The 23639-nt window shown below is 38.8% G+C and overlaps 1 protein-coding gene across 5 annotated transcripts in view; it reads right to left on the bottom strand.

Moving 5' to 3' along the window:
• LOC124790011 (serine/threonine-protein kinase dyf-5) overlaps nt 1-23639 on the bottom strand; it is a 249491-nt gene that overhangs the window by 165375 nt on the left and 60477 nt on the right. For all 5 annotated transcript variants that reach the window (XM_047257558.1, XM_047257555.1, XM_047257560.1 and 2 more), the window contains exons 3-4: nt 14663-14717; nt 8014-8135 (exon numbers count right to left, since the gene is read on the bottom strand). In XM_047257558.1, coding sequence (XP_047113514.1) covers nt 8014-8135; nt 14663-14717 — 177 coding nt within the window. The remainder of the gene's footprint in view (nt 1-8013; nt 8136-14662; nt 14718-23639) is intronic.

Here is a 23639-nt window from a genome sequence, read left to right as displayed (position 1 = left end):
CTACAGTTCATAACCAATAAATTGTGGTCAGGGTCCACATCTGCCTCTGGAAATGTCTTACAATTTAAAACCTGGCTCCTAAATCTCTGTCTTACCATTATATAATCTATCTGAAACCTACCGGTGTCTCCAGGCCTTTTCCACATATACAACCTTCTTCCATGATTCTTAAACTAAGTGTTAGCTATGATTAAGTTATGCTCTGTGCAAAATTCTACCAGGCAGCTTCCTCTTTCCATGAACCTCTGTTGTAAATCCAGATTAGGCCTTAGGCTATTTTCAAGAAGAAAAACTTATTTAAATGTCAAAAGACATCAGACTACTATGAAATACAAGTCCTTGACACTTAAATAACTTTTTTTGCTTGAAAATTGCGTAAGGCCAAAATTTGGATTGTATAACGATAAAATAAAAGTTATTGCACTCAAATGTTTGCAGTGTCACTCAAAAATAATTAATTTGGGGTAATAAAATTTCAGGAATACATTTTTCTAGGTAACATATTTAAATGATTAACATTGCAAGATCACAGGTGCGAGATAAGCCACTGCAAATGTGAAATGTTGCTTCATACATTAACAACCGATGTAACTGCCAGAATGCTGAACACACGCATGCAAACACGCATGCATTGTGTAACACAGGTGCCAGCAGTCAGTTTGTGGGATGGAGTTCCATGCCTGTTGCACTTGGGCAGTCAATAAAGGGATGGTTAATGCTATTTGTGAGTGATGCTGGAGTAGTCATCCAATGATGTCCCACATGTGCTCAACTGGAGACAGATCTGATGACTGAGCATGCCAAGACAACACGTCAACACTCTGTAGAACTGTTGGGTTAGAATAGTGGTATTTGAGCGAGTGTTATCCTGTTGGAAAACATGCTGGAATGCTGTTCGTGAATGGTAGCACAACAGGTCGACAAATTTGCATTCTGGGGCTGTCATGCAAAATTGCACCCCACACCGCAACTCCAGGTGTAGATCCAGGTTGGTTGCAGGTCCTCAAGAGGCCTCTTTCGAAGCAAAACACGGCCATCACTGGCACTGAGGCAGAACAGGCTTTCATCAGAAAACACCGCAGACCTTCACCCTGCCCTCCAATGAGCTCTCACTTGACACCACTGAAGTCGCAAATGCCGGTGGTTTGGGGTCAGTGGAATGCACGCTACAGTGCATCTGGCTCAGTGCTGTCCTTGAAGTAACCAATTTGTAATGGTATTCTCTGTCCTGTAGTGCCAACTGCTGCTCAAATTTCTGCTGCAGATGCAGTACGATGTGCCAAAACCGTACACCAACAAGATGGTCTTCACTACTGGTAGTGCCACATGGCCATCCAGAGCCTGGTCTTCTAGTGACCGTACGTTCTCACTACCACCGCTACCAGCAATCGTGTAGAGTAGCTACATTCCTGCCAAGTCTTCCTGCAGTATCGCAGACAGAACATCCAGCCTCTCGTAGTCCTAGAACACAACTTTATCCAAACCCAGAGAGGTGCTGATAATGGCATTTTTGTTGCCTTAAAGGCATTCTTGACTATCACTACAGCCAATATAAATGTTACTAACACTCACAATTGTTATAGAGTGTATATAAAGCAAACCTGATCTGCATCCTCATAGTGGTACTACCAGCTACTAGCGACACTCTTACGTGACTGGTGCAAAATTGGAACAGACATCATCCTTCTGATGCAGAAACATGCCTACCAACTTTCAGTTATGTTGTACAATTCCTTCTTGGTGTTACAATTTTTTCCTGTCCGTGTACATTTCAAAAGTCTGTAGTCTCTTCTTGTCTGGACTACACATTGTTCTATTTCACATCTGTACAAGGCTACACTCCATGCAAATACATTCTGCAAAGGCTTCCCATAACTTAAATTTATATCAACCATTACGAAATTCCTTTTTTTTCAGAAATGCTTCTGTGCCATACCGTCAGCAGTTTATATCCTCTCTTCTTTGGCCATCGTCATTTATTTTGCTGCCCAAATAGCAAAGCTGATCTATTACTTTTAGGGTATCATTTCCTAATCTAATTCCTTCTGAATCATGATTTAATTTGACTACAGTCCATATTTACTTAAGAATGGTTAAACTTAAAAAATAACTCAAGTTGAGGGCATGTAGAAATGTGAAGCTGGTATGTGAAGGGGACACACAGTGACCAATGGGAACAACATTTTTTAAATAGCTAGTCTGTGGCATTTATATATGTATAGGACAAGATAAGCAGCAATATAAGGTTCTTTGTTGATGATGCCGTGGTGTACAAAAAGGTGTCGTCATGAGTGACTGTGGAGTATGCAAGAAGACTTGGATGGAATTTCTAGTTGTTAATTAATGGCAGCTTGCTCTAAATGCATAAAAATGTAAGTTAATGCAGATAAGTGTGGAAAACAATACTGTAACGTTCAGATACAGCATTAGTAGGGTGCTGCTTGACAGAGTCACATCAATTAAATATCTAGGCATAATGACGCAAAGCAATATGAAATAGAATGAGATGTCATGCTGGTAGTAGGGAAGTAAATGCTTGACTTCATTTTATTGGGAGAATTTTGGGAAAGTGTAGCTCATCCATAAAGCAAATGGACAGTGCCACCCATTCTTGAGTGCTGCTCACATGTTTGGGATCCCAAACAGATCAGATTACATCTACATCTACATACATGGGCACAATGCAGAGCACACGTAAGTGCCTGGCAGAGGGTTCATTGATCCATCTTCTGAGCTCTGATTTCCCTTATTTTATGAGGGTTATCATTTCTCCCTGTGTAGGTCGGCATCAACAAAATGTTTTCGCATTTGTAGGAGAAAGTTGGTCATTGAAATTTCGCGAGAAGATTCTGCCGCAACAAAAACGCCTTTGTTTTAATTAAGTCCACCCCAAACCCAATAATGATGTACTCCATTAACGATATCTGGTAAGGATCACAGACTGCGCAGCAGTACTCCAAAAGAGAATGGACAAGTATAGTAGATCTGTTACATTTTCTAAGTGTTCTGCCAATATAACTTAGTCTTTGGTTTGCTTTCAGTCTTTGGTTTGCTTTCCTCCAACAGTTTCTATGAGTTCTTTCCAATTTAAGTTTTTCATAATTATGATTCATAAGTATTTTGTTGAATTTGCAGCCTTTGGATTTGACTAATTTATCATGTAATCAAAGTTTAATGGATTCCTTTTAGGACTCATGTGGATTACCTCACACTTTTCATTAATTAGAGTCAATTGCCAATTTTCACACCAAACAAATATCTTTTCGAAACTGATTTGCAATTTGTTTTGATCTTCTGATGACTTTACTAGGTGATAACAGCATCATAAGCAAACAACCTAAGACGGCTGCTGAGATTGTCTCCTAAATAATTTATATAGATAAGAAACAGCAAAGGGCCTTTAACACTATCTTGGGGAACATCAGAAATCACTTCTGTTTTACTCAATGACTTTCTGTCAGTTACTACGAAATGTGACCGCTCTGACAGAAAATCATGAATCCAGTCACATAACTGAGATGATATTCTATAAGAATGCAATTTCACTACAAGCCACTTGTGTGGTACAGTGACAAAAGCCTCCTGAAAATCTAGAAATACAGAATCAGTTTGAAATCCCTTGTCAATAGCACTTAATACTTGTGTGTGTATATAAAGAGCTAATTGTGTTTCACAAGACTGATGTTTTCTAAATCCGTGTTGACTGTGTGTGTAATTCATAGTGTTCAAACACAATATATGCTTCAAAATCCTGCTGCTTATAACGGTTAATGATATGGGCCCATAACATAGAGGATTACTCCTATTTACTTTCTTGAACATTGGTGTGACTTGCGCAACTTTCCAGTCTTTGGGTACAGATCTTTCATTGAGCAAACAGATGTATATGATTGTTAAGTATGGACCTATTGCATCAGCACACTCTGAAAGGAACCTCATTGGTACACAGTTTGGACTGGAAGACTTGCTTTTACTAAGTGATTTAAGTTGCTTAGCTACTCTGAGGATATCTACTTCTAAGTTACTCATGTTTGCAGCTGTTCTTGATTCAAATTCTGGAATATTTACTTCATTTTCTTTGGTGAAGGAGTTTCGGAAGGCAGCATTTAGTAACTCTGCTTTGGCAGTAATGTCGTCAGTAGTATTTCCACTGCTATTGTGCAGAGAAGGCACTGACTGTATCTTGCCGCTATCATACTTTACATATGACGAGAATCTCTTTGGATTTTCTGCCAGATTACGAGACAAAGTTTCACTGTGGAAACTGTTATGCACTGGAGTCCGCCCTAAATTTTGAGCTTCTGTAAAAGATCACCAATCTTGGAGATTTTGCATTCATTTCAAATTGGTATGCTTTTTCTGTTGTTTCTGCAACAGTGTTCTGACCCATTTTGTGTACCATGGGGGATCAGCTCCATTATTTTTAATTTATCTGGTATAAATCCCTCAATTTCTGTCAATACTAATTCTCTGAATTCAAGCCACATCTGATCTATAATTACATTGTTAATTTGGAAGGACTGCAGATTGTTTCTCAGGAAGGCATCAAGTGAATTTTCATCCACTTTTCTGAATAGGCAAACTTTTCATTTATTTTTGGAGGATTTGGAGGTTAAAATATTCAATCTCACTATGACAACCCTGTGTTCACTAATTCCTGTATCCATTTTGAGCATCGAGGGAGGTGGCACAGTGGTTAGCACACTGGACTTGCATTCAGGAGGACGACAGTTCGAACCTGCATCCGGCCATCCTGATTCAGGTTTCCCATGATTTCCCTAAATTGTTTCAGGCAAATGCCAGGATGGTTCCTTTTAAAGGGCATGGCCAATTTCCTTCCCCATCATTCCCTAAATGGATGGGACAGATGACCTCACTGTTTGGTCCTCTCCTCAACCCAACCAAACAACCATTATAAGCTCAGATTTATCTGTTGTTAACAGATCAAGTATTTTTTCACAATCATTTACTATTCATGTGGACACATGAACAAATGCTCGAAACAATTTTCAGAGAAGCATTTAGCATAATTTCAGATGATGTTTTATGCATACCTCTGGATTTGAAAATGTATTTCTGCCAAAATATCTAGGGTACTTTAAACTCACCACCAACTATAATTAATGGGAGACATTGAAGCACTTCAGAGTCAGGCTGGTAGATTTCTTACACGTAGGTTCAATCAGCACACAAGTATTATGCAGATGCATCATGAACTCAAATGAGGATCCCTGGAGGAAAGTCAGTGCTTGTTTCACCAGGACTATTGCAGAAATTTAGAGGACCGTCATCTGATGCTAACTACAGAACGATTTTACTGCCACAAAGGATAGATGCAGGAAATTAGGGCTCATACAGAGGCTTTTAGACAGTTATTTTTCCCTCAGTCTATTTTCAAGTAGAACAGGAAAGGGAATGATTATTAGTGGTACGTGGTACCCTGTGTCGTGCACTGTAGCTTGTGGAGTATGTGTATGGATATAGATGAGGAAACAAGTAGTCATTGCCACTTGCTGCACAATGCCATTTCATTAAAGACGGAGTAGTGGACAGGAGAGCACTGCATGTGTGCATATGACATAAGCTGGATGTCCACAGGCATGAATTTCTTAGATGTGCATCGCCCCCCACCAGTATTACTGTAAGTCAGCCTTACATGTTGAAACATCCGATTTGCATGTTGTCATGCCAAATTACGTGTAACTTACGAAAGTTGAAAGGTTGAAAGGCATTCTACTTTCTCACATGATGTTGCTTTCTCCACCATTGCCTACGAGCGTCAGCAACTGCCAGGAGGTGGATCATAAACAGCACAATAGGAGTATCATTCTAGCATTCAGCCATGATCACTTACAGAGTAACACATCATTTGAAGTAAAAATGGAAATGCTGTGTGGCTATGGCCTCTTGTCAGGTAGACTGTTCGCACGGTGCAAGTCTTACGAGTTGATGCATGCATGTCGATGGGGATGAAATAATGATGATAAGGATAACACAACACCCAGCCCCTGAGCGGAGGCAATCTCCGACCCAGACGGGAATCAAACCCGGGCCATTATGTATGACATTCTGTCACGCTGACCACTCAGTTACTAGGGGCGCACATAATTTGAAGTGATGAAATGGATTAAAAAATATCAAAACTAAGAGTGTCAACTTACTCAGGTTCGTGTTACTACAAGTACTGTTAAGGTATTTTCATTATTTCAGTACAATGACAGCTTTTTACTTTAGTCGTTGAGTGTGAATGTTATAGGGAAATGGTAATTTATTTGTGGATTTAGAAATTTAAAACTACTCTTGCTTCTCACAAAAATCCAATGCAAATATGACAGTGTTCATACAGGCACCATCATTGAGTGATGACTGTTCTGCACAGTAGTACAATGTAGGGTTACAAAATTAAGTACCATACTAGTAAAACAAACACATATTTACAGCACCTGTGGCCTGTCAGAACCTTGACTAACTCTGAAAATGAAAACAAAGCTGAACTGTTGAGACAAAAACCTTACTTTCCCATGTACCTTCAGTGTATTGTAGATAATATAAATATAATGTTTCCTTCCATTATATAGATAATATAAAAATTTAGAAATAGTGCTCTTCAGAATACAATATGTATATTGCAATGATTCCTGTAGCCATATACTTCAATATTGCTTGCAATTTAAAGAAAGCTGGAATGGCATCTCACAAACTTGTATTAGACTTTTGTACAGATTTCAAAATTGATTTTACTCATTTAAATGAAATTTCGTCATCGTCAGATAACGCCCTCATGAATGAACTTGATGTTCCCAAACGATTCCTTAAGATACCCACATTCGGGAGGACGACGGTTCAATCCCGTGTCCAGCCACCCTGATTTAGGTTTCCTGTGATTTCCCTAAATCACTCCAGGCACATGCCAGGATGACTCCTTTCAAAGGGCACGGCCGACTTCCTTCCCCATCCTTCCCCATCCTTCCCCAATCCGATGAGACCGATGACCTCGCTGTCTGGTCTCCTCCCCCAAAACAACCCAACCAACCTTAAGATGCCAATTTCCATAGCTCTTTGGCTAAAAGTTGTGCAACTCCCGTATGAATAATTTGACTTGTCACCATCTTGAATGTCGCATAAGTAGCATTTCCAGCTCAAGCACGTGGAAACACTAGCGTGCATATAAGGGCAGTGGTGGGGGGATGCACATGTAAGAAATTCTTGCTGATGGAAACCCAGCTGTATGGTTGTATCAGCTAAGGGGTGTTTTCATGTTCATTCCAACCTTTGGCACTGAGATATGATTCCTAGCTACGGTACAATGCTCAGCTGGGTTCACAGTCTGAGAAGAATGTCACTGAAAAACTAGTGGTATAATAAAATAGTGTAATAGCAAAAGGAATAAACAAACAACGTGTAAAATTACATCATACAAATCACAACAACGATGTTCAATACAACCACAAATTTATTTACGAAATGCCCAGTACTGTTGTTCTTAGAAAAAGTCAGCACAAAAATGATTACTTGTGAGCAGAGAAACATGCTCATTTTGGCTAATTTGCAGATGACACACTGTCAAGCCATAAAACAGCACAACAGCATGCTAGTGCAAAAAAAATCAATGCTTTAAATGATGCACCTTCAGGTAAGCAGTTACAAGAGATTAGATGCATACATTGTGGGTTTAGGCATAAAATGGAGGGGTAATCAAATTTTGTATGATATTTTTACACTAACATGAATGAGAGCTGCAGAAACTGACACACAGATAGCAAAAAAGTTGTGGATGACATAAAGAAAACATTATATTCTGTAGAAAAGATACTAATCATTCACAATAGCAGAACATGTAGAACTTATTACAGTAGATAATAACTTTCAAGTAAGGTGTAACATTATCATAAATGTAATCATCATCAAATATCTCAGAAATTCTTAACATACGGATTTTAAAACTACGATATTGCCAGTGATCAGCAATGGGTAAATTAGCCTCTAAGTTATTATATTGTGCACAATTTTTACCTGTCTTTCATTAGTTGGTATAAGTTTTCTTTCATATATTCAAAAACAAAATATAATGTATCATTTTCTCTTATAACCTCTTTTAGTTTAACAACATTGGCATGAGAAAGTTTCTTCAGTGACTGAAAAATAAAAGAACAGATATTTAGCATCCTATAGTTTGATACAATGTGCACAATATCTTGTAAGTATGATTTGAGAAAATACAAAAAATATTGTAAATAGGCTTGGTCATAACTGTCTAACAAAATACCAAATTTTTGGTATTACCATTTTTATCACTGCATTCCGTCACAACTATCATAAGCTTCTTTTTTTTATATTTTTTTTTTTTTTTGCTCTCATTATTATTATTATTATTATTATTATTATTACTATTATTTATTTATTTATTTCACTGTGGCCTTCTAGGACCATGACAAGTCTTGTTACTTTTGGCAATGAACTTTGCGTGCTCTGAACCTCAGATTATTATAGTTATTATACAGGGTGATTCAAAAAGAATACCACAGCTTTAGGAATTTAAAACTCTGCAACGACAAAAGGCAGAGGTAAGCACTATCTGTCGGCGAATTAAGGGAGCTATAAAGTTTCATTTAGTTGTACATTTGTTCGCTTGAGGCGCTGTTGACTAGGCGTCAGCGTCAGTTGATGCTAAGATGGCGACCGCTCAACAGAAAGCTTTTTGTGTTATTGAGTACGGCAGAAGTGAATTGACGACAGTTGTTCAGCGTGCATTTCGAACGAAGTATGGTGTTAAACCTCCTGATAGGTGGTGTATTAAACGTTGGTATAAACAGTTTACAGAGAATGGATGTTTGTGCAAAGGGAAAAGTTCTGGACGGCCGAGAACGAGTGATGAAAATGTAGCACGCATCCAGCAAGCATTTGTTCGCAGCCCAGGAAAATTGACTCGCAGAGCTAGCAGAGAGCTGCAAATTCCACAATCAACTGTATGGAGAGTCCTACGAAAAAGGTTAGTTATGAAACCTTATCGTCTGAAATTGGATCAAGCACTGTCTGCAGCTGCTAAGATTAAAAGAATCGATTTCTGTGATTTTATCCTTGCTCAAATGGAAACAGATGAATCTTTCGTTTCAAAGATTGTGTCTAGTGATGAAGCAACTTTCCACACTAACGGGAAAGTCAACCGTCACAATGTCTGTATATGGGGCACTGAGAATCCACGGGAAACAACTCAGTATGAACGTGACTTGCCTAAGGTGAACGTTTTCTGTGCCATTTCAGCCAATAAAGTTTTTGGTCCCTTTTTCTTTGAAGGTGCTACTGTAACTGGACTACAGTATCTGGAGATGTTAGAGAATTGGCTGTTCCTTCAGCTCGAACAAGAAGCACAACAATTCATATTTCAGCAGGATGGAGCGCCACCACATTGGCACTTATCTGTCCGTAACTACCTGAACGTCAACTACCCGAGGCGATGGATCGGCCGCCAGGCAGCCCGTGACAGAGCACTTCATCACTGGCCTCCAAGAAGCCCTGATCTTACCCCCTGCGATTTTTTCTTATGGGGGTATGTTAAGGATATGGTGTTTCGGCCACCTCTCCCAGCCACCATTGATGATTTGAAACGGGAAATAACAGCAGCTATCCAAACTGTTATGCCTGATATGTTACAGACAGTGTGGAACGAGTTGGAGTATCGGGATGATATTGCTCGAGTGTCTGGAGGGGGCCATATAGAACATCTCTGAACTTGTTTTTGAGTGAAAAAAAACCTTTTTAAATACTCTTTGTAATGATGTATAACAGAAGGTTATATTATGTTTCTTTCATTAAATACACATTTTTAAAGTTGTGGTATTCTTTTTGAATCACCCTGTATTATTATTATTTATTTGTTTCACCCTCTAAGGAGCATGTGGAACCATTAATTAGCACTGGTCTTCTTAGCTTTCTTGTTCTTTTTTTCTTCCCAAAACTTCCTCATCCTTTCACTATGGGTCTGTCTTCTTTCTTGTGTCCATGCGTTTTTCAGTTTCAGATTCTTTTCTGTCAGGTTTTTGGTTGTGAACTTATGAGAGTTGATTTTCTGTCTGTACACAGTCGTGTGGTTTATAGTGGGTCAATACAGAGTTCCGTGAGGTCATTTTGGGTTTCTGTTAGCCAGCATGCCCTTGTTTGGCGAGGTCTTTTGATGATAGTGAAGATTTTCTTGGTCATTCTAGAGGCATCCATTCTTGTTAAGTGTCTGTAGAATTTCAATCGTCTTTTCCGTGCAACTGACGTGAAACATTCTGTCTTTGAGTACAGTTCTTCAGAGCTTTTGCACATCCAGATACCATATGGAATCTTGGGTCCAAGTATTTTCCTGAGTATCTGCCTTTCCATTTTCTCAATGTCCTTGATATTGATGGTTAATGATGATGTTTCAGTTGCGTAGAGCGTTTCTGGAAGAGTAACTGTATGATAGTGGAGAAGTTTGGCTTAGGTGGATAGCGATTTCTTATTTTATGTGTTCCAGGTCATTGTATAAGCTTTACGTAATTTTTCTGCTCATGTTCTGTGAGCTACTTTTTCATTGCCAGTGTTGCCGATCATTTCACCTAAGTACTTGAAGTACTTAACTTGTTTGATGTCACCATATTTTGTTGCAAGTGGTTTCAGATTTGAACTTTTGGAGTCCTCGAATTGTGTTTTCTCGTAATAAATGTGGAGTCTGGTTTTGATGGAAACATCATGAAGTTTCTCGATGGCATATTTGGCTTCCTCGGGACTCCACGTAATTATTCCTAGGTCATCAGCAAAAGCAAGGTATTTTATGTTGATTCGTTTGTCCTTTGTTCTCACATTTATTCCAGGTATTTCTTTCTCCCACGTCTTGATAATCTTGTCCAGTTCCAAGTTAAAGAGGAGTGGGGGCAACCCATCACCCAGTCTCACTCCTGTCCTAATTTAAAAAGGTTCAGAAATTTCTTCCATGAATTTTACTTTTGAGGTTGTGTCTGTTAAATTCTGCTCAATTAATGAAGTAGTTTTTTTATCTACACTATATTCACAAAGTGTATTGAACAAACTGGTGCAATGAATTGAGTCATATGCTTTCTTGAAACCTACGAAGCTGACTACTGTGCGGTTCACTGACGGTGTTGCAGTATCATCCTCAGGTTCAAGATCTGTTCTGCGCAGGATCGATGTGGGCGGAAGCCTGCCTGATATTCACTGATCATATGTTCTGTCTGTTGTTCTAATCTGTTGAGAAGAGCATGAGAGCACTTTGTAAGTGGCTGGTAGGAGTGAAATGCCTCGATAGTTGTTGGGATCAGACTTGTTGCCCTTTTTGTGTAGAGGGTGAATCAAAGCATTTTCCAATCTGCTGGTATGACTCCACTTACCCATATATTTTCAATGACAGTTTTTAGTCTGTCAATCAAGAGTTCACCTCCAATCTTGAGCATTTCGGCAACTACACAATCTTCCCCTGGTGCTTTGTTGTTTTTCAGGTGTAATACAATGTTTTGTATTTCCTCAAGCGTAGGTGGAGTTGAATCCTGGTTTGGGGTCGCAACATGGAAGTCAAGTTTGTCTGCTGGTGGTTCGCAGTTGTGTAGCTTCTCAAAATGTTGTTTCAGGATTTCACAGTTGGCCTTTGTGTTCATCTCAAGTATTCCGTCAGGGTGCCGAAAGCAAAGATTGGGTGGCTTGAAGATGGTAGTTCTTCCCTAAATGTCCTATAAAAGTTTCTCATGTTGTTTCTTTTAAAATCATTATCAATTTCCTCTAATTGTTTGTGATGGTATGTGTGTTTAATTTGTCTGATGGTTTTAGATGTTTTCTTCTGTGTTTCCGAAAAGTTCTGCCAATTCTCCAGTGTTTGATAGCTGTGTAAATCTTCCAGGCTTGAATATGTGATTCAAGTGCTCTGTCACAGTCCTTTGTCTACCACATGTTTTTCCTTTTTTCCGTGGTGGTGGACTGAGTTTTCTTGATGACTCCTGGATGGTTCCAAGAAGCTCTTCCCATGTTTCTGTGTCAGTATTTAGAGATTGTGCAAACTCCTCTGCATGTTCTTTTAGGTATTCTGGATCAATGCACAGCAGTTTAGATTTTCAGCACTTCTTTCGATTAGGTATGAAGCGGATTTTGACTTGTGAGAGAGGGTGATCGGACTCCATGAAACCTTTGCGTATCCTCACATTCTTGATTTCTGGATAAAATTTTCTAGTTATTGCTACATGGTCAATTTTATATTCCCCAATGTGGTTGTTCAGAGATTTCCATGTAGTCATTTCCCTTTGTGGTTTCTTAATGTGAGTGGGCATTATTTGGAGGTTGGCTATCCCACATATGTTGATTAAGCAATGTCAATTAGTGTTGGTCGTTTTGTGTACTGAAAAATTCCCAGTTATATGTCTGTGTTCACATTCACTGCCAATTTGCACATTGAAATCTCCCATCAGGACTTTGACATGGTGTTGAGGGATCTCAGTGAGTACATGCTTGAGATATGACCAGAACTTCTCCATTTTGTTTTTGTCAGGATCATTATTGATTAGAGCATGTACAATTACCAGTGTATATGCCTTATTAGCACATTTAACTGTGAGTACAGAGAGGCATTCAGAGGGTGGCAAGAAGTCTGTCACAGTGTTCTGGATACTTTTATGCATGAGGAATGCCGTTCCTAACAAATTTAGTTACTATTTTTCAGTTTGATTACAGGCTTTCCCTTGTAGACTCGATAGCCACTAGAATAAAAGTGATCATAATCACGAAAATTTCAGTACCTTGAGTTTTCCTGTTTTAGTCAGTGTCTGTACATTCAGTGTACCAATGAATTGCTTTCACTTTGGTTTAAGGAGTTTTGGGAAGCTCCAACTCTATCCTGCATGATGTCCTGGTCCCCCAGAATCCGAATTATTGTTATTGTTATTGTTATTATTATTATTATTATTATTATTATTATATATTATATTTATTTGTCTTTTGGCAACTATGTACAAGTATGCCTCTCAAATAAATTGTTTTTAAACACACCTTTCCGCTCTACAGACATGGCAAGTAACGCAAAAATTTCATTTGTTCTGATTAAGTATCTTTCTTCATCTTCACTGGCTTAACACAGACCTTACCAGTCACTAAAGACAGGATGCTGTTGCCTGTGTGTTTGCCAGTTCTCCTCAATGTTAATATTTAATTCCATGACAAAGTTCTGCACGTCCTCCATGCTGGGAGTCATTCCACCCGTTCTTTCTGTGTGTGTGTGTGTGTGTGTGTGTGTGTGTGTGTGTGTGCGTGTGTGTGTGTGTGTGTGTGTGCGTGTGTGTGTGTGAAAACAAAGAAGACCTTCAAACCAGAGGAAATGAACTGAGACAGATATCACAATGCCTTCAACCATACATCATAAAAATAAAGCTTCTGTTGATTTTTGAAAAAAAAAAAAAAAAAAAAAAAAAAAAAGTTACATGCCTGGTTACAGATAAAATAGGATATTTAGAAAATGCATCACAGCTTTACAGTTGCCCAAAAAATCTGCAAAAATAAAGGAAGGCAGCTACCTTTATGACTGATCATTAACGGAAGAAAATCATTTAATTGAAATGTAGAAGATACAGTTGCAAATAATTAGAAACTTGTGAATTAAAGAAAAATCTGTGTCAATTTTAGCAAAGTGAAGGCCCATATTGCTCAATGATGGTGGCATAGAATATGAGGTAATGTATTGTATAATTTCACACTACTTGTTCCAATTGTTCAATAAATCTGCGAGAAAAGTTGTAATTTTGAGTTCAAACACCACAGAATATGTCGGAAACTCTTAACCCAACAAAAGTTTTGCATTAGGGCATTTAGAAAAGGGTGAAAGAAGATAATGAATTATAATTGAAACTGCACATCAAATATACTCTGTATAATAACTACAATGAACAAACAGTCAGCAAATATAAATGTAAAATCACAATCAAACAACAAGTTTGGTATCTTTTCTAATTTGATCCCTGGCATACATGTTGCAGTTCACAGTGATACATTTCACTGAACTCTGACAGTAAGTGCAAATTTAATTAAAAGTGACCAGAAAATCTTGTTTGTGTCCAACTGTTATCACATTTACTCATTACCAAATGTTAGACTGACCAACAGGGCATTATCAGAATAGAATAGTCATTCACCCTGCAATGAAATTACTCTCACGGATTTTCTTGCAGTGTTACAATCCCTTGTACCACTGAAATATCAGAAAATAAAGTGCCAGATGAAGTCTTAAATCTGAGAAACAAATCTGCTGACTTTTCTATAAATAATAGTTACAAATTCGAAGAACGAGCCATTCACAAAAAACAGAAGTCACATTAGTAGATACGGCTGTGGTTCCAGGTGAAAAATTGTATTTTATTTAAATAATACAAAGGTTACTGAGCATTTTAGTAATGAATTATGAAAAATGATAGCCTGTCTTACACTGCATGAACACTGTATATTGGGAACAACAGATACATCCATGAATGACTAAATTATTATTGAAAAGCAACAGCACTCTAGGATACTTCAGACTTATTGATCTAGAGCTACAGCAAATAAAAAGTTAGATGCATGGATATGAAGTTCTGTGATTGTTAGTTGATTTGATTAATCATGAATTTATATTGTTTACAAAAAGTCCAAAAACTGAAATTTAGATTACAACCTTAACTTCTCGTAGGTTCATAGCCTCATCCCAGGAATAATATTTCCTCTTCATCCTGAAATAAAATGCAGACTCTGGATAAGAAAATTTATATACAATTTGCAATAACTTGTAATACAGGAAAAACTAGATACTGAACAGTCAATGAAAAATACTTAAAGGTTATAAAATAAAAGCAGCATTCAAACAGAAATGACTGCATAACCTTGCTGTTCCACTTTTATCCTCCTTAGTAGTCTTCTTTATATCAGTGTTCTTTTACAGAGTGAGAAAGAATTTAAAGTAGTTTTCAAATGAATTTCACACATTGTGGGCTCAGATTTTCATTTTCATATATGTTTATTAACATTCGCATTCATGATAATAGTCAGCTGTTGATTATGTAACATACATTTCACTGAACAGATAAGCAAAGTTATATAAATAGGCAACAATACCGAATTACACAGCACAACATCACTTACAAATATGTAGACTGACCAGAATTTTACACACTAAATGGTGGGTGCCGACTGAAATGGTATGTGTATTTTTGAATACTCAACCCCAACTGACTTGATAATCATACTTACTGACAATGAAAATTATGGAGTGTGCATACTCATTGATTGCCAGATATGGACTCCTCTTATAGCTTTGTACATAACACCTACTTAAAGACAGTGTGGGAAAGATGTTACAAAATATTAAAACATAATCTATTACATTTTAGATATCAACAAGAAAGACATAATTAGTGCATAACATAGATTCACATTACACAAAGATGTTGGATGAATGCCCTTTAGGTACAAATAATGGTTCCATTTTATGAGGCAAAAGGTTGAATGTCCATTGGGATTTAAAAATCCCACCACAAATTTTCAGGAATATCAAATTTTCTAATTGAAATATTTCATAAACAAACTTGTTGTCCCACAAAAACTGCGCATTTAGTGGAAAGTGAAAAAATACACCTGCAAAACAATACCACTGAAATTTTGAAAGGATTACATTTTAAGCCTTTGAAGTCAACTCTTTTGAATAAAGATAACTTTTGAAATAATGGAAACTCCAGATTGTAATAGCAACAGTTCCAGGAAAAGGATAGATTATTATTCATCATAAAGATGACCTGTTGGGTTGCAGACACTCACAACGAAAAGACATTATAGCTTTCAGCCAAAGCCTTCTTCAGAAAGAAAACACACATGCACATTCACACAAGCAAGTACACCTCACATACATGAGCACTGCCACTGGCATATCCTACTAGGAAGCAACTGTCACGCGAATAGTAGTCTGGAGTGGGCTGGGGAAGGGACAGTGGTAGCAGGATATGGACGCAGAGAAAGGACACTTTTTGGTGGGGTGTGCAGCAACTAGAGACTGCCAGGTGCAGCGATGGGAGGAGGGATGTCAGGAGAAAGGGGTGGTGGGGTTGGGGGGGGGGGGGGGGAGGTGGCAGCAGATAATGGAAAGGATGGGCAGGTGCTTTGGCAGAGGGCGGTACACAAAGAGGGTGAAGGAATATGAAAAATGAGGAGGTGATAGGACAAGGGGGTGGGAACTGTTGGGTGGAGGCTGTGGGGACAGAAGGTTACCGTAGGTTGAGGCTGGGATAATTTTGGGAGTGGAGAATGAGTTGTAAGAATAACTCCCAGCTGCACAGATCAGAAAAGCTGGTGGTGCAGGGGATGATCCAGATGGTTCGGATAGTGACACAGCCATTGAAATCGAGCATGTTATGTTCAGCTGCATGTGTCATAGTGTGGTCTACTTTGTTCTTGGTCACAGTTTTACAGTGGCCATTCATCCTGGTAGACAGGTGGTTGGTAGTCATATGAATATAAAAAGCTGTGCAATGGTTGCAGCAGAACTGGTATACAACATGGCTTCTTTCACAGGTGACCCTGGCTTTGATGGTGTAAGCCTGTGACAGGACTGGTCTAAGAAATGCTGCTTGGGTAGACTGTGTAGGTCTTGCACCTGGGACTTCCAAGGGATATGATCCCTGTGGCAAGGGGCTGGGATTGGGAGTGGCATAAGGATGGACAATGATGTTCTGTAGGTTAGAACACCATTTTAGGGGGGGCAGGAAGGATCTTGGGTACATTGTCCCTCATTTCAGGGTATGATGATAGATAAAGCCTTAACAAAAGATGTGGTTCTGTGGTTCCAGTCCGGGCTGGTGTCGAGTGACAGAGGGGCCACTCATTCATGGCTTGGCAGTTTCATCTCAAATCATATAGGACATTCATGATCAAGAATTTCTCTGGAAAAAATATATGTTAGGCCACTATATCATATGTGAGGAGCACAGAAGGAGCCTCCAAGTATGCATTTTCACTTGAAGCCACTGTCATTGTGGTCGTCAGTCCTGAGACTGGTTTGATGCAGCTTTCCATGCTACTCTATCCTGTGCAAGCTGCTTCATCTCCCAGTACGTACTGCAGCCTCCATCCTTCTGAATCTGTTTAGTATATTCATTTCTTGTTCTCCCTCCATGCTGCCCTCCAATACTAAACTGGTGATCCCTTGATGCCTCAGAACAGGTCCTACCAATCGATCCCTTCTTCTAGTCAAGTTGTGCCACAAACTCCTCTTCTTCCAATTCTATTCAATACTTCCTCATTAGTTATGTGATCTACCCATCTAATCTTCAGCATTCTTTTGTAGCACCAGATTTCAAAAGCTTCTATTCTCTTCTTGTCCAAACTATTTACCGTCGATGATTCACTCACTGCCATACATGGCGACACTCCATACAAATACTTTCAGAAACTACTTCCTGACACTTAAATCTATACTCGATGTTAACAAATTTCTCTTCTTCAGAAACGCTTTCCTTGCCATTGCCAGTCTACATTTTATATCCTCTCTACTTCGACCATCATCATCAGTTATTTTGCTCCCCAAATAGCAAAACTCCTTTACTACTTTAAGTGTCTCATTTCCTACTCTAATTCCCTCAGCATCACCCGAGTTAACTTGACTACATTCCATTATCCTCATTTTGCTTTTGTTGATGTTCATCTTATATCCTCCTTTCAAGACACTGTCCACTCCATTCAACTGCTCTTCCAAGTCCTTTACTGTCTCTGACAGAATTACAATGTCATCGGCGAACCTTAAAGTTTTTATTTCTTCTCCATGGGTTTTAATACCTACTCCGAATTTTTCTTTTGTTTCAGTTACTGTTTGGTCAATATACAGATTGAATAACATTGGGGAGAGGCTACAACCCTGTCTCACTCCATTCCCAACCACTGCTTCCCTTTCATGTCCCTCGACTCTAATAACTGCGATCTTGTTTATGTACAAATTGTAAATAGCCTTTCGCTCCCTGTATTTTACCCCTACCACCTTCAGAATTTGAAAGAGAGTATTCCAGTCAACATTGTCAAAAGCTTTCCCTAAGTCTACAAATACAAGAAACGCAGGTTTGCCTTTTCTTAATCTAGCTTCTAAGATAAGCCGTAGGGTCAGTATTGCCTCACATGTTCCAACACTGCTACGGAATCCAAACTGATCTTCCCCGAGGTCGGCTTCTACCAGTTTTTCCATTCATCTGTAAAGAATTCGCGTTAGTATTTTGCAGCCGTGACTTATTAAACTGATAGTTTGGTAATTTTCACATCTGTCAACACCTGCTTTCTTTGGGATTGGAATTATTATATTCTTCTTGAAGTCTGAGGGTATTTCGCCTGACTCATACATCTTGCTCACAAAATGGTAGAGTTTTGTTAGGCCTGGCTATCCCAAGGCTGTCATTAGTTCTAATGGGATGTTGTCTATTCCCAGGGCCTTGTTTTGACTTAGGTCTTTCAGTGCTCTGTCAAACTCTTCACGCAGTACCATATCTCCCATTTCATCTTCATCTACATACTCTTCCATTTCCATAATATTGTCCTCAAGTACATAGCCCTTGTATAGACCTTCTATATACTTCTTCCACCTTTCTGCTTTCCCTTCTTTGCTTAGAACTGGGTTTCGGTTCTCTTTTCACCAAAGGTCTCTTTAATTATCCTGTAGGCAGTATCTATCTTGCCCCTAGTGAGATAAGCCTCTACATCCTTACATTTGTCTCTAGCCATCCCTGCTTAGCCATTTTGGACTTCCTGTCGATCTCATTTTTGAGACGTTTGTATTCCTTTTTGCCTGCTTCACATACTGCATTTTTATATTTTCTCCTTTCATCAATTAAATTGAATATTTCTTCTGTTACCCAAGGATTTCTACTAACCCTCGTCTTTTTACCTACTTGATCCTTTGCTGCCTTCACTATTTCATCCCACAAAGCTACCCATTCTTCTTCTACTGTATTTCTTTCCCCCGTTCTTGTCAATTGCTCCCTTATGCTCTCCCTGAAACTCTGTACAACCTCTGATTTAGTCAGTTTATCCAGGTCCCATCTCCTTAAATTGCCACCTTTTTGCAGTTTCTTCAGTTTTAATCTACAGTACATAACCAATAGATTGTGGTCAGAGTCCACATCTGCCCCTGGAAATGTCTTGCAATGCAAAACCTGGTTCCTAAATCTCTGTCTTACCATTATATAATCTATCCGAAACCTGTCAGTATCTCCAGGTTCTTCCATGTATACAACCTTCTTTTATGATTCTTGATCCAAGTGTTAGCTAGCCGGCCGAAGTGGCCGCGCGGTTCTGGCGCTGCAGTCTGGAACCGCGAGACCGCTACGGTCGCAGGTTCGAATCCTGCCTCGGGCATGGATGTGTGTGATGTCCTTAGGTTAGTTAGGTTTAACTAGTTCTAAGTTCTAGGGGACTAATGACTTCAGCAGTTGAGTCCCATAGTGCTCAGAGCCATTTGAACCAAGTGTTAGCTATGATTAAGTTATGCTCTGTGCAAAATTCTACCAGATGGCTTCATCTTTCATTTCTTACCGCCAATCCATATTCACCTACTACGTTTCCTTCTCTTCCTTTTCCTACTATCAAATTCCATGACTATTAAATTTTCGTCTCCCTTCACTATCAGAATAATTTCTTTTATCTCATCATACATTTCTTCAATTTCTTCGTCATCTGCATAGCTCACTGGCATATAAACTTGTACTACTGTAGTAGACATGGGCTTCGTGTCTATCTTGGCCACAATAATGCATTTACTATACTGTTTGTAGTAGCTTACCCACACTCCCATTTTTTTATTCATTATTAAACATACTCCTGCATTACCCCTATTTGATTTTGTATTTGTAACCCTGTATTCACCTGACCAGAATTCTTGTTCCTCCTGCCACCGAACTTCACTAATTCCCATTATATCTAACTTTAACCTATCCATTTCCCTTTTTAAATTTTCTAACCTACCTGCCAGATTAAGGGATCTGACGTTCCACACTCCGACCCGTAGAACGCCAGTTTTCTTTCTCCTGATAACGTCGTCTTCCTGAGTAGTCCCCGCCCGGAGATCCGAATGGGGGACTGTTTTACCTCCAGAATATTTTACCCAAGAGGACGCCATCATCATTTAATGATACAGTAAAGCTGCATGCCACTATAAGACTAGAAAATGCCAATGCTCCGTGGAAATGACATCTGTGAGGGCATCTGCCAATCCTTCCACCACCAGAGAAAATCAAATAAAAGGCACTTCTTAGAGCCATCTCTGACTATTGCTAGCCTGAATGTCAAGGGAATAACAAAGAACAAACAAAACATAATTTTGCAGCTATTTCAAATGCATAAATGGGATGTACTGTGTATAGAGGAAATGCATAGAGATGAAGCAGCACACAGGCCCCAAATTAATGCAATGCATTTAGCAAGAGGTACCACACAATAATGGTAGTGCAATTTTCATTAGACCTGACCTGGCCTTAACTTCCACAGGGAAAACAGCAGTAAATGGAAACTGAGATCTTAACTATTGAATGAACACCTTCACAGTAACATCAGTATATAAGCCACCAGATGAAAACCTTAAGCTTATCATGCCAGATGACTTCAAAAGCCAAAAGAAACAGTTTATCGAAGATGACTTCAACTTTCAACTGCCATAGGAGAAACTAGGGATACAACAAAACTGATGGCAATGGCCAGTTGCTAGAAGAATGAATGGAAGTGAATAACTTCTTTCTCCTACATGACTCAAAGCTGCCCTACTCCTTCATGAACAAAATTTGGAAATGAGGCTTCAAACCCTGAAAACTGCTTTGTTAGCAGTAATATCCTAAACTAATTTGCTAAAAATGTATATAAAGCCCTTCCAAGAACTCAACATAGTCCCACTGCAATTCAGGTCTTATCGGCAGACAAGTCTGCTAACACATCCTTTCAAAGAGGGTTCAGTTTCACAAAAGCCATATGGATGGATTTCTTCAGGGAATTAGACAAAGAAATTGACAAGACAAATCCATTCCTGAAAACTACATTTTTTTTACAAATTCTCCATAAAGTGTCAAAAAAGCAGATTCCAAAAGATTGGAGACACAACTTCATACCAGGACTCTCTGAAGGTAACAAAAACATATTAGTGAAATTTGAAAAGTTGTACTCAAACGATCTTTTCAGTGATGAGACAATAGCTTGTGCACAATTCTCACAACAGCACTAAGTGAAATGAGATGAAAGAAATGGGTAGAAATGTTGGAGAAAATGGACATGTTGCATAGCAGCAAAACTGCATGGAGTCTCATCAGAAAGCTCAATGGGGACCCAAAAGAAATGGCTACAGTAACACCCAATGAAATTGCACACCAACTACTACCGAATGGCAAGCTCAACAAAAAATATGATTAAAGCAAGTTAAATGTGATATCCACACAGAAATCCACAACTTCTTCTCTCCTTTCACAATGAGCAAACTCAATGAGAGTATAAATACTATGAAAAACACAAAGGTGGCTGGTGTTGATGATTTTTGTGTGTGTGTGTGTGTGTGTGTGTGTGTGTGTGTGTGTGTGTATGTGTGTGTGTGAGGGTGTGGGTGGGTGGGTGTGGAACAGGTAAAGTATCTCAGACCGAATCGAATGCCAAAAATTGGATGTTAAGCCTATTTAATCACTGCAAAAAAACCTTTAAAATTCCTAAACTGTGGAGGAAGTCCAAAGTAATAACACTCATGAAACCATGAAACCAGGAAAAAAATGCCTGTCTCACGAGCAACTGTCAGCCCATATCCTTCCTGTGCCACCTCTTCAGACTGTATGAAAGGCTGATCCTTAATTGAATCAATAACATCATTGATTCAAAGTTAACCTTGCAGCAAGTTGGCTTCAGGCAAGGTAAATATTGTACTGGCCAGATTCTGGCACTCACAGAGCATATTGAGGATTATGAAAATAAATTAATAATGGGCTGGACTCTGGTTGATCTAAGTGCCTGCCACCTGTGATACAATAAACCACCGAGCACTATTATTCAAAATCTATCATAGTACCAGAGACCATCAACTAGTAAAAATCATAGAATCCTTGCTGAAAAACTGACAATTCTACATCACCCTAAAAGGGATAAAAAGGCACTGGAGGAATCAGAAAAATGGCCTTGCTTATGGAAGTGTTCTAGCTCCTATCCTGTTCAATATACATATGAACAATCAGCCAGTACCCAAAAATACCAAAAATACGAGACATTTTCTCTATGCTGCTGATTTGGGTAGAAGAAGAACGTTTGTTGAAATAGAGGTCATGTTGAAGAATACACTAGAAGCTATGTCAAAATAGTGTCATGACAACTCTCTCAAACCACATCCCATGAAAATGAAAGTTTGCACTTTTCACCTGCACACACACCTATCAAATATAAAGCTGCACATTAACTGGAATGAATCTATCCTTGAGCGCACAGATCAGTTCATACATAGCACAGACTGTGCTTAGAACCACTGCTTTAGTACTTTGCTCTTCTGCAGCTGAGTACCCGTGTCCTGTATGGTCTATATTGGCACATGCAAAGAAGATCAATATAAATTAAAAAGATTAAAATCAAGAATTCTGTTCCTCAATTACATCTTGGATGATACCCCAGTCAGATACCCTATTTTAGAACATCTACAAAGTGGTGTTGAATTAAACTGCAAATTACGAAAAATGCTAAACTGTATCAAAATTGGTGTAGCCCATATAAAAATCAATTTGATAAAATGGAGCCTGTTAGAACCTGATGATAATAAATACAACTGTGGAGAAATAAAAAACATGCAACATCTTCTAATATGCCAAAATTGTACTGAAGCTTTTGACTTAGCCCAGTATTGGGCCAAAAAATTCACAGATCCTGATGCAAAAAAGTAAAGTAAGGAAGTACATCATATGTGTTAAGAAATAAAATATTTTCATTTCATCTCGGTTTTTGTAAATGGTGCAATCCTTGGGAAAATGTGTATTTTGTAAATAACACTTAAGACAATAGAGAATTAAAAAAACATAACTAATAACCCAAAAGTACTGGAGACCTGGCTGATGTTTTGCTTTAAATGTCTCTCTCTATATGTTCAAATTTGGTTGACACACACACATACTCTTGGGCTTTCTTTTAAGCAAATTTAAGAAGAAGATATATAAAAAAATATTCTAATTTGGAAAGTCACAGAATGCTAACTTCCTTGCTTTAAACCAAGTGAGGTCAAGCTGGGTGTATGGAATTCCTGAAAGATGACCAGAGGGTGGTTAGGTGGGAGGGCGGGAGTTGGGCTGGACAGTGGTATGAACTGGGAGAGGCAGGGTTCAATGTTAGAATTATGTTGGCTTTGTTGGAGGGTTTGGTGCCAAAGAAGTGTTTCCATTGCATAGATCAGGAGAAGAAAAGTAGGTCTTTGATAAGCCCAACATGGTTAAACTAGGGCTGAAACTTCTGGAGGGCTTAAGATTTTGGTGGAAAGTTTAACAACAGCTCTGCTGCAACCATTGCACAGTCTTTCACATTAGTATGACTACCAACCAGCTGTCCACCAGGATGAACGGCCACTGACAAACTGTGGCCGACAGCAGAGTAGACCGTCCTGTGACACAGCATGCATCTGAACATAA

The sequence above is a fragment of the Schistocerca piceifrons genome, chromosome 3, assembly GCF_021461385.2.
Source record: "Schistocerca piceifrons isolate TAMUIC-IGC-003096 chromosome 3, iqSchPice1.1, whole genome shotgun sequence".
In the NCBI taxonomy this organism is placed as follows: Eukaryota; Metazoa; Arthropoda; class Insecta; order Orthoptera; family Acrididae; genus Schistocerca; species Schistocerca piceifrons.
The sequence above is the reverse complement of the archived record's forward strand: the minus strand, read 5'-3'. Positions and strand labels throughout refer to the sequence as shown.